The sequence below is a fragment of the Gasterosteus aculeatus genome, chromosome 16 (genome assembly GCF_964276395.1).
Source record: "Gasterosteus aculeatus chromosome 16, fGasAcu3.hap1.1, whole genome shotgun sequence".
NCBI classification, from domain to species: Eukaryota; Metazoa; Chordata; class Actinopteri; order Perciformes; family Gasterosteidae; genus Gasterosteus; species Gasterosteus aculeatus.
Genome location: NC_135704.1, coordinates 504,929 through 531,676, shown reverse-complemented (window position 1 = coordinate 531,676; position 26,748 = coordinate 504,929). Strand labels below are relative to the sequence as shown.

The following is a 26,748-nucleotide window of genomic DNA, read 5'->3' as shown; positions in this document are numbered from 1 at the left end:
TTACCTTAAAGATAAAACGCGAATACCATTGGTTTCTCGTTTTTCTCACTCGGGTTCAGATGGGCTCGCCTTCAATGGTTTAATTTGGGCCTGGGGCCAGATGGGGGCCTCGGGCTTCCTCATCTCTTCTGTTTTTTCATTTGGAGTTTTTGTTTTGGGATTTTTGGGCAATACACACTAAAATGAATTGAATTGGTTTTCAGAAATACCTGGGCAGCACGGTGAGCCAACAGGAGGTCAAGAGATAACTGCGCAGAAGTGGAACAATTAATTACTGATGTGTAGTCCAGAAAGGTTGTGGGCTTTTGTTAGGGAAGTCAGCGAAGAGGGACTGCAGACTGAATGCAAGAGGTTTCTTAAAGGACATTTGAGCTGTGGACACAATGGAGGCTCTTCCCCCAAAAATATAAATATTGTCAATAAAAACAGACTGACTTTAGCCATGTGTGTAGAGAGATGGAGAGGGTATGGGCCAGACAGTCAGATACAAAGATGATTAAAGTGTGGTTTTAAGTTCATGACTGCTGCATGGTGGTGTATTGGTGGGAACATGGGGGATAACATCTGGACAACATGTTGGTGCTTGCTAAGGAGACACTAATGAGGTGAGCACCTCAAACAAAATGTATCTACGTGATGACACAGACAAATATTTCCCTGTATCTTAATCACCCTCTGCATAGCTAGATACCACAAGAGGGATGTACAGATGTGAAAAATTGTCATTCACGCCCTGTTCCATCCACCTAAAATATTCAAAACTGAGTGTTTTCTTTATCTGACCGTCGAGCTGGTAAATGCTCCTCTGTATTCACCAGCTGGTTTCTTCTCACGGTATTGGCCCGCTAAGCGGGAGCGCAACCACTAAAGTGGCTTTTTAATGCTTTTTCACTGAAATGAGGTTGATGAGATTGTAGATTCAAACCTATGTATTGACCGAACAATGTGCGTAAAGTTGGATTCATATCATCTTTCCACTTATGTCTTATTATAGTGTCAGTTGTACATGTCCATAATACCAACAGTGTGATTGTGTTGTATAACTACCATTATCACTGACATTAATACTTTTCTATCTATGAATATTTAAAATGTTATGTTGTTGAGAACGCATTTATAAAAGACATGATATACATCCTTTAAATGATGAATACCCAATGCTATTATTTATTACATTTACAGGATTGACACGGATGCTTTATATGGAATAGTTGGGCGACACGTACACTAACATTACCACTTAAGTCACCAGTACATTGTTTAACAGATGGACGTGATAAGGCAATGCAGATCTGAACTTGGGGTCAGAGTAAAACTGGATCAAGCTTCAGGAAAATAAATCAAAGTTGAGCTCACAGATTTATGCAAGCTTAGATAGACCTGGAACATTTCGGTTTGCCTAGCTTCTGACTGCCTCAAAAAACACAACACTGATATCCATCAAGGTATGTCAAGAAATACGATGTCTGCATTTAACCCATCGTAAGCACCAGTGGCCAGGAACCCTCAACATACAGACAGCAGGAGCTGGGATCAAAGCCCCGACATTGTGGTTAAAGGACTCCTCCTCCATCTTTGCTGATCGATGTGAACATAGAGAATTCTGAACTATCAATGTGTAGATGCAAGGTCAGTTACCATCAAGTTTCTTACTCAAAACTCAAACATGGAGAATAGACGGAGGTGGAAATAATATATCTTCCAAACAAATATAAAAGAAAATCTACTTGTCAAAAAAACAATTTGGTACCAAGATTCTACAAGAATCATAAATTCCACCGAAATAATGTAGAGCTTGTTAAAATGAAGACAGGCTTACCTTGGAAAGATCCACGGGAGATGCATGAACTAAATCACTACGTCAGTAGGACTAAACCCCTCAAATGCCACTGGAGCTGTTGAAGTGTAATTGTCCTACATGCTGTTAATATACTCAATCCGTGTAACCGGTAACAAAGAGCTAAAAGTCAGGATTGATGCAGACTGCAATACAAATACACTGCAACCTAATGTCCCTGCAGTGGTCCTATCGTACACCTGGCTTACTACTTGCAATTATTTGAATAATTTCTGTTATAGGAATTTAATGTATTGTACATATTTTACGTTGTTCATTCTGTACACATGACATCCATTGCAGTCTGTCCATCCCAGGAGAGGGATCCTCCTCTGACGTTCTTCCTGAGGTTTCTTCCCTTTTTTCCCCATGGAAGGGTTTTTCATTTTTTGGGGAGTTTTCCTGTGCAGATGTGAGGGTTTCGGGACAGAGGATGTTGCATGTGTACAGACTGTAAAGCCCTCTGAGGCAAATTTGTAATTTGCGATTTTGAGCTATACAAAATAAATGAATTAATCCATACTTAACGACAAACGTATAGAATCTGAAGAGAGAAATGAAAACATTGGATGACATCACAGCGGATCAGTCTTCTTCTGGGTGTGTCACACATCATCTTGTACTGGTAATAGTCCGATCTTTGTTTCACAGTGAGGCTGGAGAAAAGGCACGCTACACATGTTACCACAAACCTGTCTTTCTCACTTTCTGCTCTGCTCAACAGACATCTTTTTGCATGCTTTCCTTCAAACGCACATGTCTACAATGCCCTCGTCTACGTTCACATGTTGAGCCTTGAGTCCTGGAGCCATGTCCTGTATCTTCACTTGTACCAAGTCAAAGACTTCGGCCAATGTGGAGGAATGGCTGGTGTTGGGCTGCCGCAGGCCGGAGCTGCCCCCCGTGGAGTACACTCCTGAGTCTCCACTGCCACTGCTGTCCTGACGACTATGTCTGACACAGGAGAAGGTACATTTATTCATTCATTTACTTGTGTGCAGTAAAGTACTCTGAGCCAGTGACCAGACCAGAGCCCCCAAATCAGACCTCCACCCCTCACCTCACCCCCCCCCCCCCCCCCACACACACACACATTGAGAAGCCCATGAAAATGTATTTCTTTGTAAACGAATGCCAAACACGAGCATCAGAGATTAACTGACCTGCTGTCTGGCTCCAGGCATGAAAGGGGTGCCGGGACGGCCTCAGGGGGAAGAATGTGGAGCAGTGGTTCAACGGTCACCCTATCACACAACAGCTCGGAGTCTGATTCTGGGGAGACGAGGCGAGGAATATCGTACCCAGTTGAGTCCCAGAGATACTAGAGGGAGGAGCAGAGAAGAGACATTCTGTGTTTAGCGCGATAAATATTAAGAACGAACGCTGAAATGCAAACTATTTACACACTTAGTGGATATTTAATAATAGCAAAGCCCATGTCTCTTTAATTATCAGAAAGGTAAACGAGCTAGATCGGCCTGCTATGTGCACACAGCCGAGGCCGCAATGACTGAAGCAACGTACCTGGATTGGTGTGGGTAGTAGGACGGATGGGAACCACGTTTCCTTAAGAGTCTTGTAGCACCGAAAACAGCTGTAGAGTGGTAGCAATATGACCAAGAAGAAGGTCACGAGAGAGGCCATGAAGTACATGAAGATCTGCCACCAGGGAGTGGCACCTGTTTGTGACACACGTACATATATGATGTAAGATTATATTTATAGTTGCATCTGGTAACTCACACACACAGGTACCCTGTATTGTCTCAATTATTTAACCATTCTGAATATACGATACGTCATTGTTACTGTACGCAATACAAATAAGGGACATTGTATCCCTTATCTTATCCCTCCTCCATAAGATGCCTTGCTGAACAGCGAACATAATGACCCCGTTACAGTATGCTGTCGTCTCAATCACGACGTGCATAAAGCATGGTTAGATGGTGATCGTGGACGGGTCTGGTAGCATCATCACATTTTCACAACCTTAGCATCAACTTTCATCGACGGGATTCTCAGAGCATCCCTATTTTGGTCACCTGAGGGTCATGGCATGTCTTAATAATTATACTAGAGCCGAAATGACCCATGAGTTAATACCCTGCCTTTGTAACTTGTACTTACTCTTACTACTACAGACTTTACAGAATGTTCCCAGCAGATCGTGGTTACCTTCGGTCTGCATACAGTGTGGCGAGCTGAAGATGCTCTTCTTGTTGTAGTAGTCGTAGCGTGACTGGACTCTCACACAGTACCATGTCCAGGGCTTCAGGTTTGGCAGAGTCACTATGTTGGCACTGCTATCCAACGTTTGGGTTCCTACAGCCTGAAGGACAGATAGGAGAGGAGAGACCTTAATTTGTCAACAAGCACACCAACGTCTGGATCTGTTCATTTCATTTAGAGCTCATGAATATTTTATTGAGACTGACTCCTATTGTGGCGGTGAATGATCATTATTGCACTCACTTGTATGGACTCAACCGCGACCTTATTTATTTGAAAGCGAACACATACATTGAGACGGCTACACTGAACGGCCTGGTTTAGCTCGGGGCTCCTAAAAGCCTTTCATGTCCACTGGTTAAAGCTCAGGTGCATAAGCGTGACCACAAATGTCCCAGCACATTATGTGATTGTGACGTGTGGCCAGCGTACTTTCACAGCTCCAGCTAAACTCATCACTCTCGCAATCTTTTAGCAACTATTCATTTGATCCAACGTTTTTTTAAACGTTTAGTTCTGCTAAATGGTAGCTACCTTACTTAGCTTACTAGCTTAGCAGCAAGTGATGTCCGGACACTCTTGATTGTGTCACATGTTCAGCCATTCCTCCGCTTCTATTACGGATAATGGTAAATGTAAGAGGTGTAGTGCATTTCATAGGTTAGAGGCGAGGCTTAGTGAGTTGGAAGCACCACTCTGTAGTTCGCCAACCCAGGCGTAGCTCCTGCTGGCCGTCCCCCACCAACCAGGCATTAGTAGACAGGGTCCACCTGTCTGCAATTTAATCTCAGTATAAATACACGTGTTCAGCGAAGGCCTCAGTTTGTTAGAGAGCATTGCTGAACACCATCATCATTAAGACAGAGGTTCCTAAAGTTAATATGGAATCAGTGTATACATATGCTAAACTTGATCAGTGACAAGAACAATTAGTTTTTTGTACAGTCCAAAATCAAAAAATTGCCTCAGAGGGCTTTAGAATCTGTACATGACATCCAGTGCATTCGGTCCACCCTGGTAGGGGGATGCTACTCTGCCCTTCTAAGGTTTCTTCCCCTTTTCTCCGTGTGCCGATGTGAGAAGTATTTTTGGCTCAAATATGATTGTGATTTGATTCTCATATATAATTTATATACACGGATTATTATACATACTATATTATGTACATACTTTGCTTGCAGAACAGATGCTTTAGCCCTTGGTTTCACGAGCTTCTCTGTTATGAGATGCATTCGAATATCAGATTTCTATTATTGATAAATAATTGATGTCTGCAAATCTCATGACAGGAACCAAAGAGCATTTGACATGCAGAGTTGGCTGAAGAATCTGCAGTCAAGGATGGAGTAGTGTAGTTCTGTGGACTCCGACAGGTTTGGTTTACACTGCTAACAGGTTTTAAAAAATCATTTGCGCAAATACAACTCCTGGTTTTCTTGTGCTGCGAGAGCACTCCGAAACGGTTCTTGGAACGACGATAGTTCCAGGTTTCTCCTTTGCATTTAAAAAGTAATAGTTCTAAAACAGCATTTCAACAATTATAAAATGTAGATATTTTTAACCCTTAGATGCACAAGTGGGTCAAAAATGACCCGATGAGGTTGTTTTCTTATGTAATGAAAAATTGTTATCATTTCATATTCCAGGTATTCCTCAAAAAACATGTTTTTGATATAATTCCATTTAGATTTTTAACTTACCTGTTATACATTTTAAGAAATTGTAGTTTTTGTATTACTACCCCAAGCTTCCATAATTGGGTCAAAAATGACCCGCATTTTCTATGGAATCCAATGGGAACCTTTGATTCTTATCAACTGTGGCTGTCAGGAATACATTTGACTGTGGACCACACAGACTATATCAGAAGTGTCAACCCTCAGGAAGATTGTTTTCGAACAGCTTGTGCCATTCAGGGGTAGGTGCAAGTTTCTACAGTACATGCCAAGCAAGCCCGCCAAATACGGCCTAAAGATCTTCTGGGTTTGTGATGCACGCATCCCCTATGCAATAGATGGTATAGTTTACACAGGGAGACAACCAGGGGAAGAAGTTCAGAAGAATCTGGGGGAAAACATTGTCCAGCAGTTGTGTAGTAGATTTAGAAACACAGGTCGCAACATCACCATGATTACTTTTTCACCAGTGTGCCTCTTGCGCAGCATCTCCTGGAGAAGGATCCCACTATTGTGGGGACGCTACGTCAGAACAAGCCAGACATCCCTCCTCTGATGAAGCCTTCCAAGTCCAGGGAGGTTCACAGCAAAGAGTTTGGATTCAACGACAGCCTTACCATGGTCAGCTTTGTCAGAAAGAAAGGAAAAGCGGTTGTGCTCCTAAGCACGATGCACCACGACAAAGAAGTGGATGAAAATAGCAGGAAGAAAAAAACAGAAGTGATCACATATTACAACAAGACAAAAGGAGGTGTAGATACCACTGACCAGATGGTTGGCACCTACACCTGCAAGCGCCAAACACAGAGGTGGCCCATGGTGCTGTGGTACAACATAATTGACATCGCCACCCTGAATGCCTACACCTTTTTCACGGCTCAGCACCCAGAATTCAATGCACGACGGCTCTTCCTCAAAGAGCTCTCAAAGGAGCTTGTCACACCACACATGAGGAGTCGACTGGAAGGCTGCCCCCAACTGCAAACCCCAATTCTTGAAGCAATGGAAAGGTGTGGGGTGACAAAAGCCACAACCCAGCCACAGGAAGGAAGCAGACAGGGCCAACCAAAGAGAAAGAAGTGTCAGATCTGCCCAAGTAACAAAGATCGCAAAGTCAACAATAGGTGTGGGAAATGCAATGTACCTGTGTGCAATGATCACAGCCAGAAACGGGTAGTTTGTCTGAACTGCATTCAGTGATGAGACTTCACTGAATGCAGTTCAGACATGAAATCATTCTTCTGTGGTCCTAAATATAATACTAAATATTATATTAGTGATTATTCTTAACCAAAATGACAAAAAATGGCATAAAAACACATATATTCTAATATGGGTCATTTTTGACCCACTTATGGAAGAGTGTAGGGTCCAGTCACTCGTGCATCTAAGGGTTAAATATTATTATACATAAAGCCAGCAACAGAGGGTAACCGTCACAGAATATCACCGAGTTATATATGCTTGTAAAGCTTGGACTACAATCTTTCAACCAGTCACATTTTCATGACAGAGGACAAAGAATGGAACTTTGACCTCAAATACTGAAATGGCAGAAACGTTCGGAAACAGATGCTTTGATATAGTTTGCAAATTAGTTTTATAAAAGCTACATGTCATGAGGCGAACTACCTGCCTGCGGAGACCCAGCGGTTCCATAATCCATCGTAAATATTTGTATACTTCTCTGTAAGCATTTGTTCAGACCGGCTATATGGCTCAGAGAGGGAATGTGGCTCATGACCCTCCTCCTCTGAGCTGCTTACTGGGCAGTGGGCGTAGTGCAAAATATATTAACTACCATAAACATACTTACTATGCACAACGGGCCAACTTCAAATACTATATTTATGGTAAATCTATATTAATGGGTTATAATTATTGATGCATGTCTGTATTTAAACAAGTAATGGTGGAGCTCTTTCCAATTACTTAAAAACTAATGATTTCTCTTTTCCATCTGCGTTACCATCAAAAACAGTAAGGGGGATAGGACAAGTGCCAACGCTCCTAAAATACAGGGTGTCTCTGCATTAAACGGTTCATTTTAGGATGTACAAGCAACCTGCATCTTCCTCAGAAAACATGTTTCAACACATAATTAATAGCAACTGGCCGGAAATCATGGCACCATAAAGGAACTCGTGGTTGCTTATGCAAGAGACACCTGCCTGACAAGCAGAGACAGGAAATGCCTACCAGCTCAAAACCAACAAAACACTGCTGAATTTGCAGAACAGAAAAAAGAAGCTGCTGCAGTCTCAGGGATCTAACGTGTGTCTTAACTCAGACATTGGACTGAAAAACATGTGTGTGGATCAGTGAGAGTATCAATTGATATTAAAGAGATCTGCTGTGGAAGTGTGGGTGTAAAGTGAGGCCTTTGTGGGTCGGAGTTCCCCACCTGTTGCCCTGCAGAGCGTTCCCAGTAAACAACGTGGTAATACAGCTCGGGATGATTTTCCTTCATGGAGATGTTGGTGCTGGTCACAGGATCAGAGATAAAAACGTCCAGGTCACTTCCAGCAGGAGACAGATCCACTTTGTTTGGAGGACCCAAATCAGCTACCAGGAGCAGAGACATGGATAGATCAGGGTATTTTATTAGGAAACATTTTAATGATTCAATTGATTACTATTGGCTTAGGAGGTGCGTCATCACACATCTTCACCAATGGGAACATTTGGGGGACAGGCCTAAAACTGTTCATCACATGACCCAAAGTTGTTGTAGTTCGGAGGGGGGGTGGGCTCGGGGCCCCGTAATTTTCAAACAGGTCTAACGCAGGGGTAACCACACCTTTTCTGTCTGCAAGCTACTTTTCAACTGACCAAGTCATGGCAATCTACTAGAGGTGTAAACCAGGGTCCCCCCCCCCCGACTGGGAAGGTTGAAATAATTTTTTAGGGTGGTGATAAAAATCCGCCTTTGCTGACATTTCTGGTTCTTTGAGAATTGAAATGGGGAGTCAGACTTTTAAAAATAGTAATTCATTTAGTGTAACCTTATTTTCTGTGTTCGTACTGTGTATCGTAGTGATTTTATAGCCTTTTAAATCCTTATTTTATGTCCTATCATATGCTACTCACATGATCTTAACTCTACACTGTGGTTTTGATAGTTCAGAGCTGCATTACACTACACAAAGGTTACCTCCCCTGATCAGTTTGTGGTTGCACACTCAGTGAAAGCCTGTTATGGAGTTTGTGGTGCACCCCTCCCCCCCGACATCAGTCGCTATAGGGTCGTGTGAAAAAAAAAAAAAAGTCTTTAAATACATGCACGAACATTCAGAGGGGAAATGTTCTCCCTCCACTCGCTGTCTCCTTGACTCTTACCATCTGTATCAGGGCAGAATTCCTTCTGCTCCCAGGCGGAAACATCCCCGTTCACGTTGGCTTGTACACGAAGTACATAGATGCCCAGATAGTACAGACTGAACTTTGTAAGGTCACATGACCTACGCCAAGTCTTCTCACACGCCGTGATCCAAACCGGACTTTTTTTTTTCGACAGTCGTTTAGAAGTCAGCCTGTACTTCCTGAGGGAATGAGACACAAGTGGAAGGCAAAAAATCAAAACTAAAATATTGAACCAAATATTTAATTCCCATCTGCTTACAAGCAATTCTGAAGTAACAAAAGCCAATCAAGAGAAGACTTGATCCATCATTCACACTCTTTAAGCAATGAGAAGCTGCTGGCTGGGATTCACATTTAGTCAGTAAAGGCTTTAGTTCTTTCAGACCTCATCATACCAGCTGAGACGCTACGTGCCATAACTCACACACAATTAGACGTGATGGACCCTTTTTATACCACTGTCTCTGTGAAGCTTATTGGGTAAAGAAGATGAGTGACTTGTGCTGGGGGCATTATCCATGTGTTCAGAGCAGGAGCGCCTGGCCAATAAAGGGCCATGGGGTGTTACACCCCCCCCCCCTTGAGCCTCAAAAGTTGATAAATAATAATATAAATGTCAATATTTGTGTTTTTGTACCCAATAATATTTCCAGCAAGGAACCGATTATTAAAACTGAAGGCAACCATTTTCTTTATCGAAACGTTGTGTGGCGATTATTACACCATTCGAGAGTCCCAGAGAAAAAAAAGAGCTCAAAAAGTGGAGGAAAGAGAAGCGGCAGTTGTTGTGAATCACTATGTGTGTGAGCATTTCACACTAAGTAAAATAAAAAAAGTCTATCAAATGCAGAATATGCAGCACGGTGATGATTCAGCACCTCAACGAAAGCATGTTATGCTACATGCTACATTGGGATGACAACCCTAATGTATGTGTGTATGTATGTTTGAGTGAGTAAGTCTTACGCCACGTATTGTGTGGTGAAGTTGACAGCGCCACTCTCTGATGAACTCTGGTCCCAATCCCAGGTCAGCATGTAATTGGTGTTCAAGGTAATCATGGCCAAGTTTTTGGGGTGTTTCAGCTCAGCTCTGACTGAAACAACAAGCACAGCACATATCACAACAACAATATTTAATAAACACAACACCTTATATTTTAACTAAGCAGTCTAATGGTATCGGGGCCGGAGCAGCCCGCCACGTCGGTCCCGCAAGGACCAATTGAAATTGTAAGGATTATTCTTTTTTTATTTTTAAAACATTGGGCGCATATTTGGTATAATTACCGTATTTAGCAGACATGTCAGGCTTGGCAGAACAATCTCTCTAGCGACCCCAGTTAGACTGGCAACAACCCTCACCCAGCATTTACTTGAAATTCAACACGTGACCGACTCCACCAATTCTACAAAAAAGGCTCTGTGACGGCTAAGCTCAGCATGCAATAATTTTCTTCCATTTTAAATTTTGTGAAAAACGAATTTTGAATGAGTTTAGACACTGGTCTGATCATTAGCACATTCCTTTTAAAGAATCATTGGATCGAGCCCATCAAAAGCCACACACACACACACACACCTCTTCAGACTCCACCTCGACTAAAAGACTAACAAATTGTAGCACTTAAATTGTACTTGTAACGCCACTCATCTATAGCAAATTGTAAATTGGGTTATTTGAGGAGATTGCACGTTGTTTCTTGTTCTTCTGAGTTTGTACCCCTATGGTTCAATGCACTTATTGTAAGTCGCTTTGGATAAAAGCGTCAGCTAAATGACATGTAATGTAGTGTAATAAAAAGTCGATCAAAGATCTTTCAATCCAGCTCACCTAGCAACACCAGATTTGTTGCGTATGTTCTTAACGCATACTGCACCATATAAAGAAATTTCCATTCTGTGAAAACATATGACATTACAGCCTTTAAATAACTATCTTGGAAACATTATCTAAACCCGTTTGGAAGTCAGCCATTGGGATTTTTGTTTGAATCCTAATAGAAATAGATTCTATTCAATTCAATTCCTGGTTGAAATACTTTAACAACTGCAAGGGCCTTTTACACGTTGATATACAAAGTTCTGTCATTAAATCCGGAAAACTGTTGTGATAGAAAATAATCAAAAGCATTACGTTTGGTAAAACGGCGTAGCACCGCCAAGTGCACAATTTTGAGTAATTTGCATATTTTATAATTCAAGTTGTAGTAGTTTCAACCAGGTCCGTGTTTGTTCGATAATCCTGTTCTGGTTCGTTTAAATTTAGTGAATTATTTGGGCAAACCATTGCCAGGACATGGTCTTCCTATATGAAATGAATCCTTTTGCTTCTTGTACCTGCTCAGCCTGGGACGCCATGTAGAGAGATGTGCGGAACTGCGTGGCCGACTTCTGAGGGTTGAGTCGGCTTCATGCTGCTAGCTCGTTTATCAGAGATTTACATCACAAGTTGAGTGATTTGCCGTGTTGGAGGAATGTGGTGGGGGCAAGGCCATGTAAGGGAGGCTCCCCATCGGTCTGATGATGTCGGCAAACCTCAGAACATCCCAAAAAGCTGTATTTATTAGTTGTAATTCATTACAGGAATCAGCGTTTTGGGGTTGGTCGACATGCCAGACAGCCGCATTAACGCATGGTAAAAATATGTTATAACATTGTTTTGTGCTAAAGCCGTGTCTCAAGTGTCCTGTATTTGACCCTGATGTGCAAAGAGCAGCATGATACAAAATGTTAGTTTGCAGCTGTGCGCTGAGAAGGGAGGGCGGTCGACTCGATCTCATAGAAGCTTCAAAACAAAGGACTTCTGTTCATGGCCTTGGTTCATATCTTATTCGGTACGAAAGTTCCGGATCCAAGTTTTACTTTTATGTCAATTAATTATGATTTGTACTGGCCACTGAGGAGGATCTTGTGTGTGTGTGTGCTACCCTCAGCTTCACCTGGGTTCTTATCTCAACCTGCTTTGCAGCTTCTCGTAACTGGCACGGAGAATGTCCTTCACATGTGTATAAAAACTCAGCGTTGTTACTGCTCGGGGACGCCATTTCCACAGAGCACCGTGATACGTGCCTGTGTATTTGACCTCCTGCTTGCAAGCAATAAATGGACATTTTGCAACTTTGATCATTCATCAAGACTCTGTTTTAATCAGACAAATCATTCTCTTCTACAGAGCTTTTATTGAAATATTCCACAACAGTGGAAGCACTACCAAAGTGAAATTTTCACAATATGACCCCCCTAAGTAAAAGTACCTACGTATTTGAATCAAAAACTATATTTAAAGCAGCAAAAGTATTCAGCACGCCACAGCATTTGGTGTAGGTCTAGAATGAATAATGGTGCATTTAAGTCTTCATGTTGTAGGTGCTAAATTGGCCAATTTCAGCCCTTTTATAAACTAAAATATTTAAGCTATATAGTACTAAGTAATAAGAATTGTTGGAATGCTTTGAAGCATTCCAAGTATTGTTCTTCAAATCTTTATTCCACTTAGTCTATTTCTTCCGCGCCCCCTTTCAACTCCTTCAAACTTTCAGCTATTAAAACTGTTCAAATATTCATTCGGGAGAGAGGCACTATGTCTTTTCAGCTTTCTAGCTCTTGAATTTACATAAATTAAAATCAAACTTTTTAAACATGGTTTTCCAATGGAGTTAATTTTCAAATCCTCTTAAACTTCAACTTTCTGATTTTTCAGCTTCGCCAATCTTTCACCTGCAGACAACATTTAAACTTTAAAACGTTGACGAAAGTAAACTATTTTATAAAAAACAGCTTGTTAATATCTATTCCACTTTTTTCATACTTACTGATTATGTTTCATTAGTTTTTCGGTCCGTTACAGAGTTAGTGTGTATTGTGTTGGTTAGAGGGAGGGCTGGACATTTAGAGTGCGGGGCAGCATCAGAATCTGGTTTAAAAAAAACATGGCACTCCTGCCCTCACGGCCACAATATACACTTTTCAGGCTTCATTTTAGGTTAAAATGATGCCTGAATAGCTGATTAGTGGGAGTCACATGACGCAGCTATGCTTTCTGTCAACAGACCAACATCATGAAACCCCTCTGTAAGAATACGTGTTCAAGATTTGGAGCCTGGTCGGGGTTATCAAAAATTCAGCCGAATGACTTCTCTCGTTCTGGAAAATTTATTTGTCAGATCACAGGTCAAGTATCAGCGCTGCGTTTGCAAAGGCAGGAGCAGTTCAGGCAGCACACAGGCCGGAAGAACAACTAACTAACATCAGCAAGAACATCATGTTTTATAACCCTTGAAAGACAGAGAAGGAAATATTTCTATTGGCCCTAAACTGGCGTAGAGGAGGACCTTCCACCTCCCGCATCTAAGATCCGGTCACATCCAATGTCCAGACTCCTGACTTAACGTAAACATCGTAAACAGAGTGTGTATGTTGAATAGTGTTGGTGTGTCTCTAACCCCCTTTGGCTGGTAAATCTTCTAGTTGACCCGCAGACCTTACATTCCTCAGCCAGGACAGAAACTGACTCCCCATCCTGTCAGACTCGTGTCTGCCTGCTTGGCAGATCCTGCTTACCCCCTTACTTAACTCTTAAATCAAGACAAGACAGCAAACCCCCAACTAAGCCCATGAAAATAACTTTTGATTATCAATTCCCCCTTTTTACATAATTCATTATGTAAACCAAAAAAAAAAACCAAAAGAAACCACCAATCTAAACGCTAAATATCTATATCAGTGAATACGGGTGAATGCAGCAGTCATGGAAATCCCTAAACAGTACAAAAAATCTAAACCGAGTATAATAGACACAGAATACATCCTAGCCTAGAAATATCACACCATCTACGTGTATGCATCCACTATATATGATGTGTGCAACAGTTAGCAGATCACGCGGACAGGAATGTTGAACCTAAAAGGATTTCTTCTTCGGGTCCCTCGAAGTCGGTTCTTACCATACCTATCTCCTCTCCAATCTCCTCCGGCCCTAACAATTGGATCCTCTCATGTAACAAAGCCATCTGGTATGGCAGGGGTATTTTAGCATCTATTGCAGAGGTGATGCGTCGGAGACATAGTTGTCTGATAAAGGGGATGCAGCAGCATCCACAAAAACCACTATTGCGATTACTAAGGTCAGAAAAACTGACAGTAAGAAGCCCTTCCATTGTCCAAAGTATTTACCAAACCAATTACCGACGGTGCCGTCTATACCAGAGTGTTCAGCTAATTCAACAGACATGGCTCTTAGTCCGTGTAATGGTCTAGTAAAGGATCCATCTGGGGCGGTGTTATTGGGGATAAAAGTGCAGCACGCTTGGCCAAACATCGCACACACTCCTCCTTTTTCAGCTAATAACATATCCAAAGCCATCCGGTTCTGGTAAGTCATCAATGAGGTGGCCGATAGTTGGCTGTGCACCCCTTCCAGAGCATCTCTTGTCATATTGGTGAGCCGCTGGATATTGAAATGTACATAATTTAGTCGATCCACATTTTTGTTTACAGTTATAAAAGGGAACAATGATTCCCATCCGGCCGCTATCTGATCCGTTAACTTGTATTGATCAGGTACCCCTCTCGGCACACTATCACACAGAGCGTGGTTACTTCTGCAACTTTGTATGGACCTTCCAAGCGGGGATCAGTCCAACTGAATCTGGCTACTTTACGTAGTACCCAGTCATCCACCTCCACTGGTGCACACTCTCCTTCTTCTTCAGAAAGGATCTCTGTCACCTGTTGAGAGATACTCATCACAGTATTATTACACATTCTCATATAGTCAGATATTTCCACATGTTGGTACTGCAATGGGCTGACAGTGGTAGGCAAAGTGGTTGTTAACGGACAAGGCATCTTTCTTCCCGTTAATACCTCATGGGGGCTTATCCCTAACTTAGAGTTAGGAAATGATCTTATCCCATACAGCACTATCGGCAGGGCTGCCACCCACGTCCGCTTCGTTTTAGCACAGACTTTAGCCAAACCTTCCTTTATGGTTCTGTTAGCTCTCTCAACTAGCCCTTGAGACTGAGGGTGATAAACTGCCCCAAATTTATGCTTGATCCCAAACGTTTTCTCTATTTCTTGTAGTTCAGCGTTCGAGAAGTGTGAACCATTATCCGATCGTATGACTTCTGGAATACCAAATCTGGGTATTAGTTCTCTGGTCAGCCATTTTACTACGTCTGCTGCTCTTTCTGATGTTGTGGGGATCACCTCCACCCACCTAGAAAAAGGATCAACGCATACCAACAAATACCTCTTGCCCTCAACTTGGAAACTTCCAAGTCCAGCCTTCAGTGTTAATGTCCACTTTTATTGCTCTTCAGCCCAAAAGCAAAGCAGAGGGTGGGAGACATGTCTGTTACTTGCAGATACAACTCAGCTCATGCTCAGTTTGATCCAATCTATTCATTCATTACTGATAGATCACCAACCTCTCATGGTTAGCGTGTCCAAATGTAAGGGTGTACTACTTGTTGAACATTACAGGATGACCGTCTGTAACAAGTTTCCATATTTCGTGTACTGGTGCTATAAATGTTCCTTTGATCAGACATTTGCTTCCATCATCAAGATACTGTATCAAGTGTATCGTGCACTATACACTCAATAGCAGCACTCAACAATTTACCGCCCATCTCTGAATTTAGGAGAAAACTCGAAAAACTACAAACATTAATCCAAAAAATGGACAATATATACAACAACTCTCCTAATTCCTTATCACCTTCATTCCTCATTTAAATCTTACACAACCTTATCTCTTAATTTTCAATGACTGATTGCCTTGCCGTGGAAAGTGTGAACGCGTTTGACTGTAAGAACGCAACTATTCCATGCGATGTGTGCACAACAGTCTGGTGTTCCATTGTTATATGGGCCGTTTCAATCAACGCTCTTCCAATAGCAGCTACGTTTCTGACACACGAGGGATGCCCTATTTCCACGTTATCCAGCTTGCCACTATAATACATCAAAACCTTACGATCTATGTTACCCTCCCCCTTTTGAAACAGAACGGAATTCACAAATCCGTTCTTTTCATCAACATCTAGATGGAAGGGTCTCGAGTAGTCAGGGGGGCGCAACGTGGCTGCGCTGGCCATAGCCTGCTTGGTGGCAATAAATGCAGTCTCCGCCTCCCGGGTCCACACCAAAGGCTTTGAGTAGTTTTTATAGCCTGCACCCAATATTAGCGCCCTCAAGGGAGCCACCTGCACCGAGAAATCAGGTATAATATTCTAGCTCCATGTTACAAGTCCTAAGAATTTCATCATTTCTCTAACCGTCGTGGGCCGAGGATGTTGCAAAATGGACGACTTCTGTGTGTCAGTCATAGCTTGCCCTGATGGTGACACAATTCTCCACAGAAAATTCACCTTCTGTCTCCCAATCTGCAATTTCGATTTAGACACTTTGAAGCCGTTTTCCTGTAACCACTGCAGAACCGTTCTGGTAGCGGACATAATCGTTTCTGAACTTGTCCCTGCTAGCAGGATGTCATCCACATATTGTAGTAAAACAACTCCTTCTGGTAGTTCCAACTCGGCCAAAATGGTCTTCAGAACATGGTTAAAAATCATAACCGCGTATATGTATATTGGCGCCCCTTATACGTAAACGCAAACATTTGTCTCGAGCGCACAGCTAGAGGGACACAGAAAAAAGCATTCGCCAGGTCAATGCAGGTGAACCATCTTTTATCAGGGCCTATTGCATTTAACATTGTATAAGGATTTGGGGTGTCATAGTGAGTTGGTACTACAACTTTGTTGACGAGCCTCAAATCATGCACCATTCTATAGTCAGGCTTTCCGGGTTTAGGGACCGGGTTAATCGGGGTATTCCAGGGGGACCCCGTCCTCTCCAATACACCTGCCTGCAGCAACACTTCAATTGTTTTTTCTATCCCTGCGATTTGTTCCTCCCTTAAGGGGTACTGAGGACGGTAAATTGGGACCGTTCCGTTTCTTAATTCAATTACCACTGGGGCCATTGGAATCAATCCCACATCAGCTCCCCCTTTTGTCCAAAATGTATCAGGAAAATCAACTAGCATGAGCTGTGTGTTCTCATGGTCAGTATTTTCCCTACCATGTGTGCGGCTTAGCAGGTGTTTCTCTGGTATAAGTTTTACTTCTGAGGTATGTGCAATATGGTACATGTCATTAGCCTGAGAGTAATGTAAGTTAACATTTTAAGTGGGCACCCAGTCCGTGGCATCAACCCCCGCTTTAACCATTGGCCCCATGTTCTTGGCTTCTCCTCCGCTTTGGATGAGCAAGGTGATGTGAGGAGCAGAGGTCTCTTGTAGCGCATATAGAACTTGTAACTCAGAGGTTAGTTCCACCGCAGCTGCCACACCTTGTTTCCCCACACAGATCTCTCGGACCTTAACAGCAGGATGTCCATGGACCTCGCTTTCAAACTCAAGTCCACTCCACAGGGTGTCATAGTTCTCATCAGGAGACAGCGAATAGTTCATCGTGCAATGAGGAGGATCCGCAGGTGGTTCAGTCGGGTGTAATACCTTGAACCATGGGCCCCAACGGCGGACAGTCTCATGCAGAACAGTTCCATCATAGTCCTCCACTCTCCCCCACCAGACCTCTGCATTCAGCGTCTGTTGAACTTCAGCTTGCAGCAACTGGTGGCCATAAGAGTGGGGTGTGGCACATCGTTGCTGTGTCCCATCCGGGAATGTTACAGTGATACATCCCTTCGTCATTTGCATAATGATATTTTGGGAACACAAAATGTCTCTTCCGTTGATTGTCAGAGTCACCATGGGTTCTGGGAACAGGTTACCGTCAGCCGTCGGATCTGGGCACCCCTATGGCATTTGCTGATGACCTGGGGCCTGATGCCGCAGGCTATTACCCTGTTGTAGTGTATGTGGTGCTTGTGGTGGGTAGATATCATAAGGGTATTGAGCTGGGTTGGACTGAGGCCTCTGACCCTGAGGTGGATGGGGGCATGCGTCGGACCAATGTCCAAGCTGCCCACAGCTGAAACAAGTATTCTGTCGTTGTCTAAACTGCCCTAAATTGTTTGGAACTCGGCCACGATTTCCCCCTACCCACTGTCTTTTCGGTTGCCTGAAGCCACCGTACAGTGGGGCCCCCATCATGTGTTGTGGTTGCGGTGCATAAGGTTGGGGATAGTAAGCCTGTGGAGGAGTGTACACGGCCTGTTGTGGCTGCTGGCAGGCTGGCGCACATGGGAAGGGAGGGGGGTCTGGATAAGGGTCATATTGAGGTGGCCCTTCCCCCTGAGATGGCGCTGTTGTTTGGGTCATCTGTTTGGCTTCACTCTTGCCCTGGTTCACCTTCTCTCTGCTTTACTCCAGCTGTGCTTTCGCCAATTGTAACTGAATATTGTTTAATTCACCCTTTTCCTTATCATATTTTTCTCTGCTCCGGTCCACATAGTGTTTAATCTGTGAGGACCAAGCATCAAAATTCATGTCAGACAACCCCACTATTCCTCTTAGTTGGGTCTTCATTGTCTCCGAGACAGATGACTCTATGGCGCCGCGAAAAAGAAGCTTGGTTCTGTGATCATCCATGACATCTTCCCCTAACTTGTTGTCCCATAATTCTCTGACTCTCCTTAAATAACTATTTCCACCCTCACTGTCGTGTGGGGGAACATAAGTGAGTTCTGTGGTAGCCACCTTCACAGGATATTGGAGTCTGAGCTTTGGCCAGAGCACTGACACCCAATTTGCCAGAGGCTCCCCGTCAGGGAGGTCAGAGGTCCTGGCTTCCCCCTCTAACTTCTGGAGGTCAGCTAGTGAGGCACACGCCACAAAAATTCTTCTAAGATCCCCCAAACCGGGAACACTACCCGCACACTGAGCAAGGAACCCACGAATCCACACTGCACCACCCTTCTCTATTTTAGGTAATGCGAGCTTCATCATGCTTAGGTCTGACAATGCGAGTGGCGCATATGTTGTCTTTTCACTTCCGTCTCTACAAATAGCCGTTAACAGTGGTAGTTGATGAGAGGCCTGAGCATCCCGTCTGATTTTTGACTTCAAATCATTACATTGATGCACATTCGCTCTGGCTGCATTCCCCTGATAATATCTGTTCCTATTACCTCTTAACCCCTGTCTCATGGCGCTCCATCGGAGTAGATGACTGTGGTTTTTGTGACTCTAGCGCTGCTCCATGCTCCTGAAATTCCTCGTCCCAATCATCTGCAGGGCCAGGCTCATCTTCCTCTGACTCAACCTGCCTCCCCCGCTCATCCTATCCACGCCGGGTGATTGATTGCCGCTCTGCCTGGGCTTTGACTAACAAAGTTTCTTCTCCTGCAACTCTTCCTCCCCCTACATTAAATGAGGTCATAGGTCTGTGCTCGGGTTGCCGCTTCTTTACGACTGTCGAGTGACCCTGTGGTGTGTTAGGATTACTCCAATTGACAGGCTCCGGCTGGGGCCTGTCCTCCAAATATTGTACCGTCTCTGAGAGAAAAGCAGAAACCTTCTCCACCCCATCATTCTCTTCATGTGGATATGGGGTTACCTGTAACAACCCTTTTTGAACTACCAAAACCTGAGATTCTCCTGGATTAGTAGCTTTCCCTTGCCTCAGTGGCATCTGATGTGGTTCATTTAACAACCGATTAGCCTCCGCATATGGGCCTGTCGAGTAGGGAGGAGGCGCACTAGATTTACAACCGGTCTCATGCACTTTCTCTTCTCCTGCTTTGGTTTGCGGCAACTGCATTGCCGTCTTACTCACGAATACCGCATTTATTTCTCCCAGAAATGTTCTACAGTCCGCTAAGAACTCATCTGCCTTTTCTGCACTTTTCTTCTCTTTTCCACAAAATCTCCCCTTAACGGCAAGGAGCGCATGCGCTTGGTCTTTTCCTCTTCTCGCCATCCTAAGATGGTCCTGCAGCTGCTCGCCTGTTGGTTGAGAATCTATCTCCCTTCCAAACATTCCTCTTTCCTGCATCTGTGCAACCCACTTCACATATTTTTTTGTTACACATTTCCTATCTTTTTCTAGGGTTTTATCCATATGTCTCTTATAAGTCTTAAATAGGGCAAAACCCAGAGTGCCTTCTTTACACCTCTCCCATATCGTTATGGTTTCCTCCATTTTCATCACAGGTTATTTATTTATTCACACGTGGTTTTTGAACACAAGAGAAAGGACTCAATGCCCAATACTGTGAACCCAATCAAGAACCTTCTACTGTATTAGAGGAATACAGCGCTCGATTGTTGAGGCTTATAACACCAGTTCACTCGTATTGTTTTATTTCTCTCGTATTTATACCACCATCATTTAACTATGATTTTCCCTTTTACCCTTTAATACATATCCCCACAGATGTGTAATCCGGTCAAACACTTTTCACTGTCGGATTCTCAGTCCTTTTTCAAGTCCTGATACGCACAGCTTCCAGGTTCGGTAAAACACCAGGAGTTACACCAACCACCCACACATTTCCCAGTATGAAAAACAACAAATCTTTCCCTGTGTCCTTATTTCTTCATCTAATATTCTAACCTGCCAGTCCAAGAATCACACGAGTAGGACTGCAGGACCAGAGGTATCTACGTACCACACGGATTGCAACTTGGATTTCTACAGACTAAGATTAACATAAATCCCTGCTCTATTCTAAACTGCCAGCCCACTGCATGCAAACGTGGGACCCCAGTCACCAGAGGTATCTACGTACCACACGGATTGTAACTTGGATTTCTACAGACTAAGAGTCGACCTCAGGGAACTCAAGTGAGCCCCGTCATTCCTTTTTAAACTCCTCATATATTTACCTAAGTCCCTAAACCTAAACCTAAACCTAAACCCCTACACTGTCTAAACTGCCAGTCCACTGCATGCAAACGTGGGACTGCAGTTACCAGAGGTATCTACGTACCACACGGATTGTAACTTGGATTTCTACAGACTAAGAGTCGACCTCAGGGAACTCAAGTGAGCCCCGTCATTCCTTTTTAAACTCTTCATGTATTTACCTAAGTCCCTAAACCTAAATCCCTACACTATTCTAAACTGCCAGTCCACTGCATGCAAACGTGGGACTGCAGTTACCAGAGGTATCTACGTACCACACGGATTGCAACTTGGATTTCTACCGACTAAGATTATATATATTTTTACCTAAATCCCTAAACCTATGGACACTTATTCACTTTCCCTAACGTTGAATTCAGTGTGAGTATGTGCTTATACTTTACATGTGATCAACAGGAAATTTTCAAATTTAGTTTTAAATTTAATGGTCTTATAACGACCTTATTCAGTCAATGGACAGAGACGAATTCTGCAGTTGACAACAAATCTTTTTAGAAGTATCCAATCACAGACATTTTATTCATTTAGAACAAAAGGTTGTCTGCTCACCTGATTCTGTTTGCGCGCCTGTTGTCAATGCTGAACCACGCCGCCGGTCCTTTCGGCTCGGTCCGGAAAACGGACGTCCCCGTCTTTCTTTGTCCAGGTCAGCAAATCACGTCGGGGTCACCAAATTGTAAGAATACGTGTTCAAGATTTGGAGCCTGGTCGGGGTTATCAAAAATTCAGCCGAATGACTTCTCTCGTTCTGGAAAATTTATTTGTCAGATCACAGGTCAAGTATCAGCGCTGCGTTTGCAAAGGCAGGAGCAGTTCAGGCAGCACACAGGCCGGAAGAACAACTAACTAACATCAGCAAGAACATCATGTTTTATAACCCTTGAAAGACAGAGAAGGAAATATTTCTATTGGCCCTAAACTGGCGTAGAGGAGGACCTTCCACCTCCCGCATCTAAGATCCGGTCACATCCAATGTCCAGACTCCTGACTTAACGTAAACATCGTAAACAGAGTGTGTATGTTGAATAGTGTTGGTGTGTCTCTAACCCCCTTTGGCTGGTAAATCTTCTAGTTGACCCGCAGACCTTACATTCCTCAGCCAGGACAGAAACTGACTCCCCATCCTGTCAGACTCGTGTCTGCCTGCTTGGCAGATCCTGCTTACCCCCTTACTTAACTCTTAAATCAAGACAAGACAGCAAACCCCCAACTAAGCCCATGAAAATAACTTTTGATTATCACCTCGCTTGCCGCCCCCCGACCACTCCTTAAGGCTGGCGCATGCTTCTGCATCTTTTCGCGCAGTCGTGTTGACGCACTTGTTTCAATTCATGGTTCAAAAAGGCGTGTTGCAGAGCAATTCACCGCCAGAACACTAAGTGGAGTAACGTTTTTTGTCGAAGACGACCTAGAGAGTCCCGTCTTTGTGTGTGGAAGTCGTTGGTTGGTTTGTTTATTTATCTATAGTGGCCCGTGCATCGCCACTGCTGCTTTTCATCGCGGACACATTTGTCCTGTATTTTCGTCCCCAACTTTGTGCACCCCTCGACCGGCAAACCGACGTTTGCGGAGATCTCCCTCCATGAATCGGGGAGGCCATCCGCGCGTCCTTATAATCCGCCAATAATGTGTTGTAGAAATGGTCATATTTACGGATTTCTTCCGACAAAAGCTCTTCAATCTGATTCATTCTCTCAGAAAAAAAACATCGGAAATGTGAGACTCCAGAAAGGATGTAGTTAGCAGACCAATCACAGCCTTGCGGGCTGCATGAGGCTTGTGTAGCTTTTGACGCTAGTCTAGAAAAATGGGTCGACGCACGCAAGCACGCAAGGAGGCGTGAAAAGGCACGCAAGGGTGTCTCTCTCTCTCTCAAAATAAAACCCCCATGGAGGGAATTCTTACTGTAATGTGTGTGATGAGGCCTATTGATAAATAACTTCTAAGTTTGAAGGACGAACATTCTGTCTCCCAACCCCTCCTCCCCCCAAATCCATCATTTCAAAATAAAAGCCTCAATGATTATCTGTACCTTAACCATAAAAGCTTGGGATAAAGCGGTTTCGTTGAAATACGTATTGAGTATTTCTACTACCACTACTAGTAGTATTTCAACTGGTATTAATACTAAACTGACTCTTACTACTACTAGTGGTAGTACTAAAAATACTATTACTACCAGTAGTAGTGACACGGCAACTGAACTGCAACCCTACTCTTACTACCCTATTTTCTGCACTATAAAGCGTAACGGATTATAAGACGCACCTTCAATGAATGACCTGTTTTAGAGCATTTTTGATGTATAGGGCGCACCAGATTATAAGGCGCATAAGATACTGCAGTCAAACGTTTGACGTTGGGGCGGGTGGATGGGGGGGTTGGGGAGGTGGAGACTGTGCTTTCAGGGTCCGATCGATGCTGCGAGGTGCGTCCGCTTCCCTCGCCAATCACGCCTTAAATCTTCGGCTGCTCTCCAGCCACGCCGCCTGCCAAGGGCTCCTTTTAGAATAACTTATTTTCCCCGTTAAGATGGTTCAGCTACTATAAAGAAAAGAGCGCCGTCTCTCGCTCTGTAATCTCATTAAGTGCTCGGCAAGAACGACAGCTTTGTTTGTCCAACGCGCCCTGAAACAAGCTCCATATCTCACGCGCTTGAGCGCCGCTCAGCATCTCGCCGTCGTAGACCGAGCTTTGGCATGTTTGGCAGAGCGCCTTGAGCGCCGTGTACAACCAGTATGGATCAACCAATTGATCCATATATAAGGAGCTCCGGATTATAAGGCGCACTGTCGTTTGAGAAAATTAAAGGCTTTTAAGTGTGCCTTATAGTGCGGAAAATACGGTCGTTGAAAATTTAGGTAATAATACAGTATGGCTAATAATATCATTAAACATATAGTTTAATCAAAGTGGTTTGTTGTTGCACGCTCGCTGCTCTTGGCTCTTAACCAGCTGGTCTCGTGATTTCCTGTTATTTTGAAGATTGACCTTCCTTCTCGTTTCAGGCAACTTGCTCCTTCCCCCTGTGTGCCGGTCCGTTTGTCTGCCTGCCAGTGCCAGTTCGTCTTGTTCCATGTCAGAGAACCAGCGCGTACCAGTGTCCACCGTCAAGCTTTAGCACATTTTTTTGTACCTTGTCCAGGCTCGTCTTCGTTTTTCTGCCTAGTGTTTATTTTCTAGATCCTATCGTTTCCTCTACCAAGAGTGATTTTCAGTTGCTGCCTTTTTGTTAAAAACGATTGATTTCGGACCCGGAAATCAGTCTCCAGAGTTGTGCATTTGGGTTCAGGGCCATTGTCCAGCCGTGACAATAGTAGTCTCTGACTCCAGTTTATTCTGTCTCTTGTGCGTAGAATATCACCGGGTCACGCTACTATAGCAAAAGGTGGTGGTATTTATGCTATTAATACAACTACCACTAATTGTACTACACATAGTACTATGACTAATATAGTACCATGTCTGTATTTTTAGCAATTTTTTAAAATTCATTTCAGCTTTTATCATTTCTGCATTTTTAGCAATTATTTATTAATTTCAGTTTTTCTCACTTCTGTATTTTCAACAATTTATAATCAATTTCAGCTTTTAGCTTTCAGCATTCCAACGCATTTTTCTGCAGGAAATGCATTTTCTATTTCATTTTGTATAATCAAAATCACATTTCAATCAGAGGATAAAAAACGTCCCCATGTGTTGTGTGTGTCACGTTTATAGTTGTTCGCAGCCATTGTTGTTATGTGAAGCTTAAATGTCAGCAAAACGGAGCACTTCGTGAGGATACAAGTGTATTAACGTTGATCATATTACTGTGCGACTTGGTTGATTTCTACAGACATTCAGCAGGCTAATAACAGGCCAATACGCCGCCAGCTCACCAGTCTTGTTAATGTATAGATACTTTAAGCTACATAGGTAACATTAAATAAGCTCGAAGTTAACGTTAGCAGTTAAGGAAATTGTTAGTAGCTCGCCATACACAACTGCGCTCAACTGAGCAGACTTTTGAATTGTAGTGCACGTATATGCTGACATGTACGGTATTAAACAAGTGGAATAACAGCTATGACTAAAAATATGACTTTCTTTGGAAAAATCTCCAAATTTGTAAAGTAAAAATATTTATATTGTACAAGAGTAGTCAGAGAGGTCCTGTACACGCATACTTCTATCATTGTCCGGAATTTGCTATTCCAATAGCCTTTATTCCGGTTCCGTGTTTAATACCGTAATTGTCAGCATATACGTGTACTAACATTCAAGCGTCTGGTGAGTCATACACAGTAAATACACACAACAGCTAACGTTGTAACACACAGACACCGACGAACGTTAAAATGAAGAACCTACCAGTGCTGGTTTGGAAGTACCAGAGGAAAAGAAAGGCGTAAAAAACAGCGGACATGTTTTAAATCCCCCGAAGTCCTGACAGTTTTCTCATGCAGTCATTACCGTGTCCGTCCAGGCTCGTCTCTAGAGTAAAACGGAGCTTCTTCCGGGCGCACTGAGGAAGGTTCTCTTCTTCTTTTGGTGTCATGCGGTTGGGGTCCTCACGTTCCCACTACCGCCACCTTCTGGACAGGACTGTTTTCTGTTGAGTCTAATTTAGTGTTTGAATATAATAGTGCTGGGCAACAACTACAATCTGGAATCGCAATTAATCTTATGATGTTCTGCATTCAATTGCGTTGTTTTAAAAAACTTTAAACAAAAAAGGTGGTGGATAGGGGAATACAGCAGTAATCCCTGCATACTCAAATGAGTATAAATATATAATCAAATGAAACCATTTCCCACTGCCATGATATTAACACTGTCTGTTATAGAAATACAAATTATATTATAACAGGAACCTTTTGAGCAACAGCACATTCATTACCTTTTTCAGAAAAAAAGAAAAAAGATTAAAGAGTTACAATTAAGAGCATCTTGTTCTTATGTTTGTGTGTACAGTGCATCCGGAAAGTATTCACAACGCTTCACTTTTTCCACATCTTGTTATGTTACAGCCTTATTCCAAAATGGATTAAATTAATTATTTTCCTCAACATTCTACACACAACCCATAATGACAAAGTGAAAACTGTTTTTTGCAAATCTGTTAAAAATAAAGAACGAAAACACAACATGTACATAAGTATTCACAGCCTTTGCTCAATACTTTGTTGAAGCACCTTTGGCAGCAATTACAGCCTCAAGTCTTCTTGGGTATGATTCCACAAGCGTGGCACACCTATTTCTGTGCAGGTTCTCCCATTCTTCTTTGCAGAACCTCTCAAGTTCCATCAGGTTGGATGGGGAGCGTCGGTGCACAGCCATTTTCAGATCTCTCCAGAGCTATTCAATCGGGCTCAAGTCAGGGCTCTGGCTGGGCCACTCAAGGACATTCACAGAGTTGTGCCGAAGCCACTCCTTTGTTATCTTGGCTGTGTGCTTTGGGTCGTTGTCCTGTTGGAAGATGAACCGTCGCCCCAGTCTGAGGTCCAGTGCTCTTTGGAGCATGTTTTCATCCAGGATGTCTCTGTACATGGCTGCATTCATCTTTCCCTCAATCCTGACCAGTCTCCCAGTTCCTCCCGCTGAAAAACATCCCCACAGCATGATGCTGCCACCACCATGCTTCACTGTAGCGATGGTATTGGCCAGGTGATGAGCAGTGCCTGGTTTCCTCCAGACATGACGCTTGGCATTCAGGCCAAAGAGTTCAATCTTTGTTTCATCAGACCAGAGAATTTTGTTTCTCATGGTCTGAGATTCCTTCAGGCGGGCTGTCATGTGCTTTTTACTGAGGA

The 26,748-nt window shown here is 43.2% G+C and overlaps 1 protein-coding gene and 1 long non-coding RNA gene across 2 annotated transcripts; both read right to left on the bottom strand.

Moving 5' to 3' along the window:
• Nucleotides 1-1,138: 1,138 nt before the first annotated feature.
• Nucleotides 1,139-25,464, bottom strand: LOC120833748 (interferon alpha/beta receptor 1b). Its single transcript, XM_040201167.2, has 8 exons — nt 25,307-25,464; nt 10,075-10,204; nt 9,085-9,287; nt 8,150-8,310; nt 4,016-4,169; nt 3,362-3,516; nt 3,001-3,158; nt 1,139-2,791 (listed from the first exon to the last, which is right to left on the bottom strand). The coding sequence occupies exons 1-8, from the start codon at nt 25,359-25,361 to the stop codon at nt 2,584-2,586; spliced, it is 1,224 nt and encodes a 407-aa protein (XP_040057101.2). The 5' UTR covers nt 25,362-25,464; the 3' UTR covers nt 1,139-2,583.
• LOC144388840 (uncharacterized) lies at nt 12,940-24,884 on the bottom strand. Its single transcript, XR_013453109.1, has 2 exons — nt 22,196-24,884; nt 12,940-13,177 (listed from the first exon to the last, which is right to left on the bottom strand). It is a non-coding gene; the product is annotated as an uncharacterized LOC144388840 (long non-coding RNA).
• Nucleotides 25,465-26,748: the final 1,284 nt, after the last annotated feature.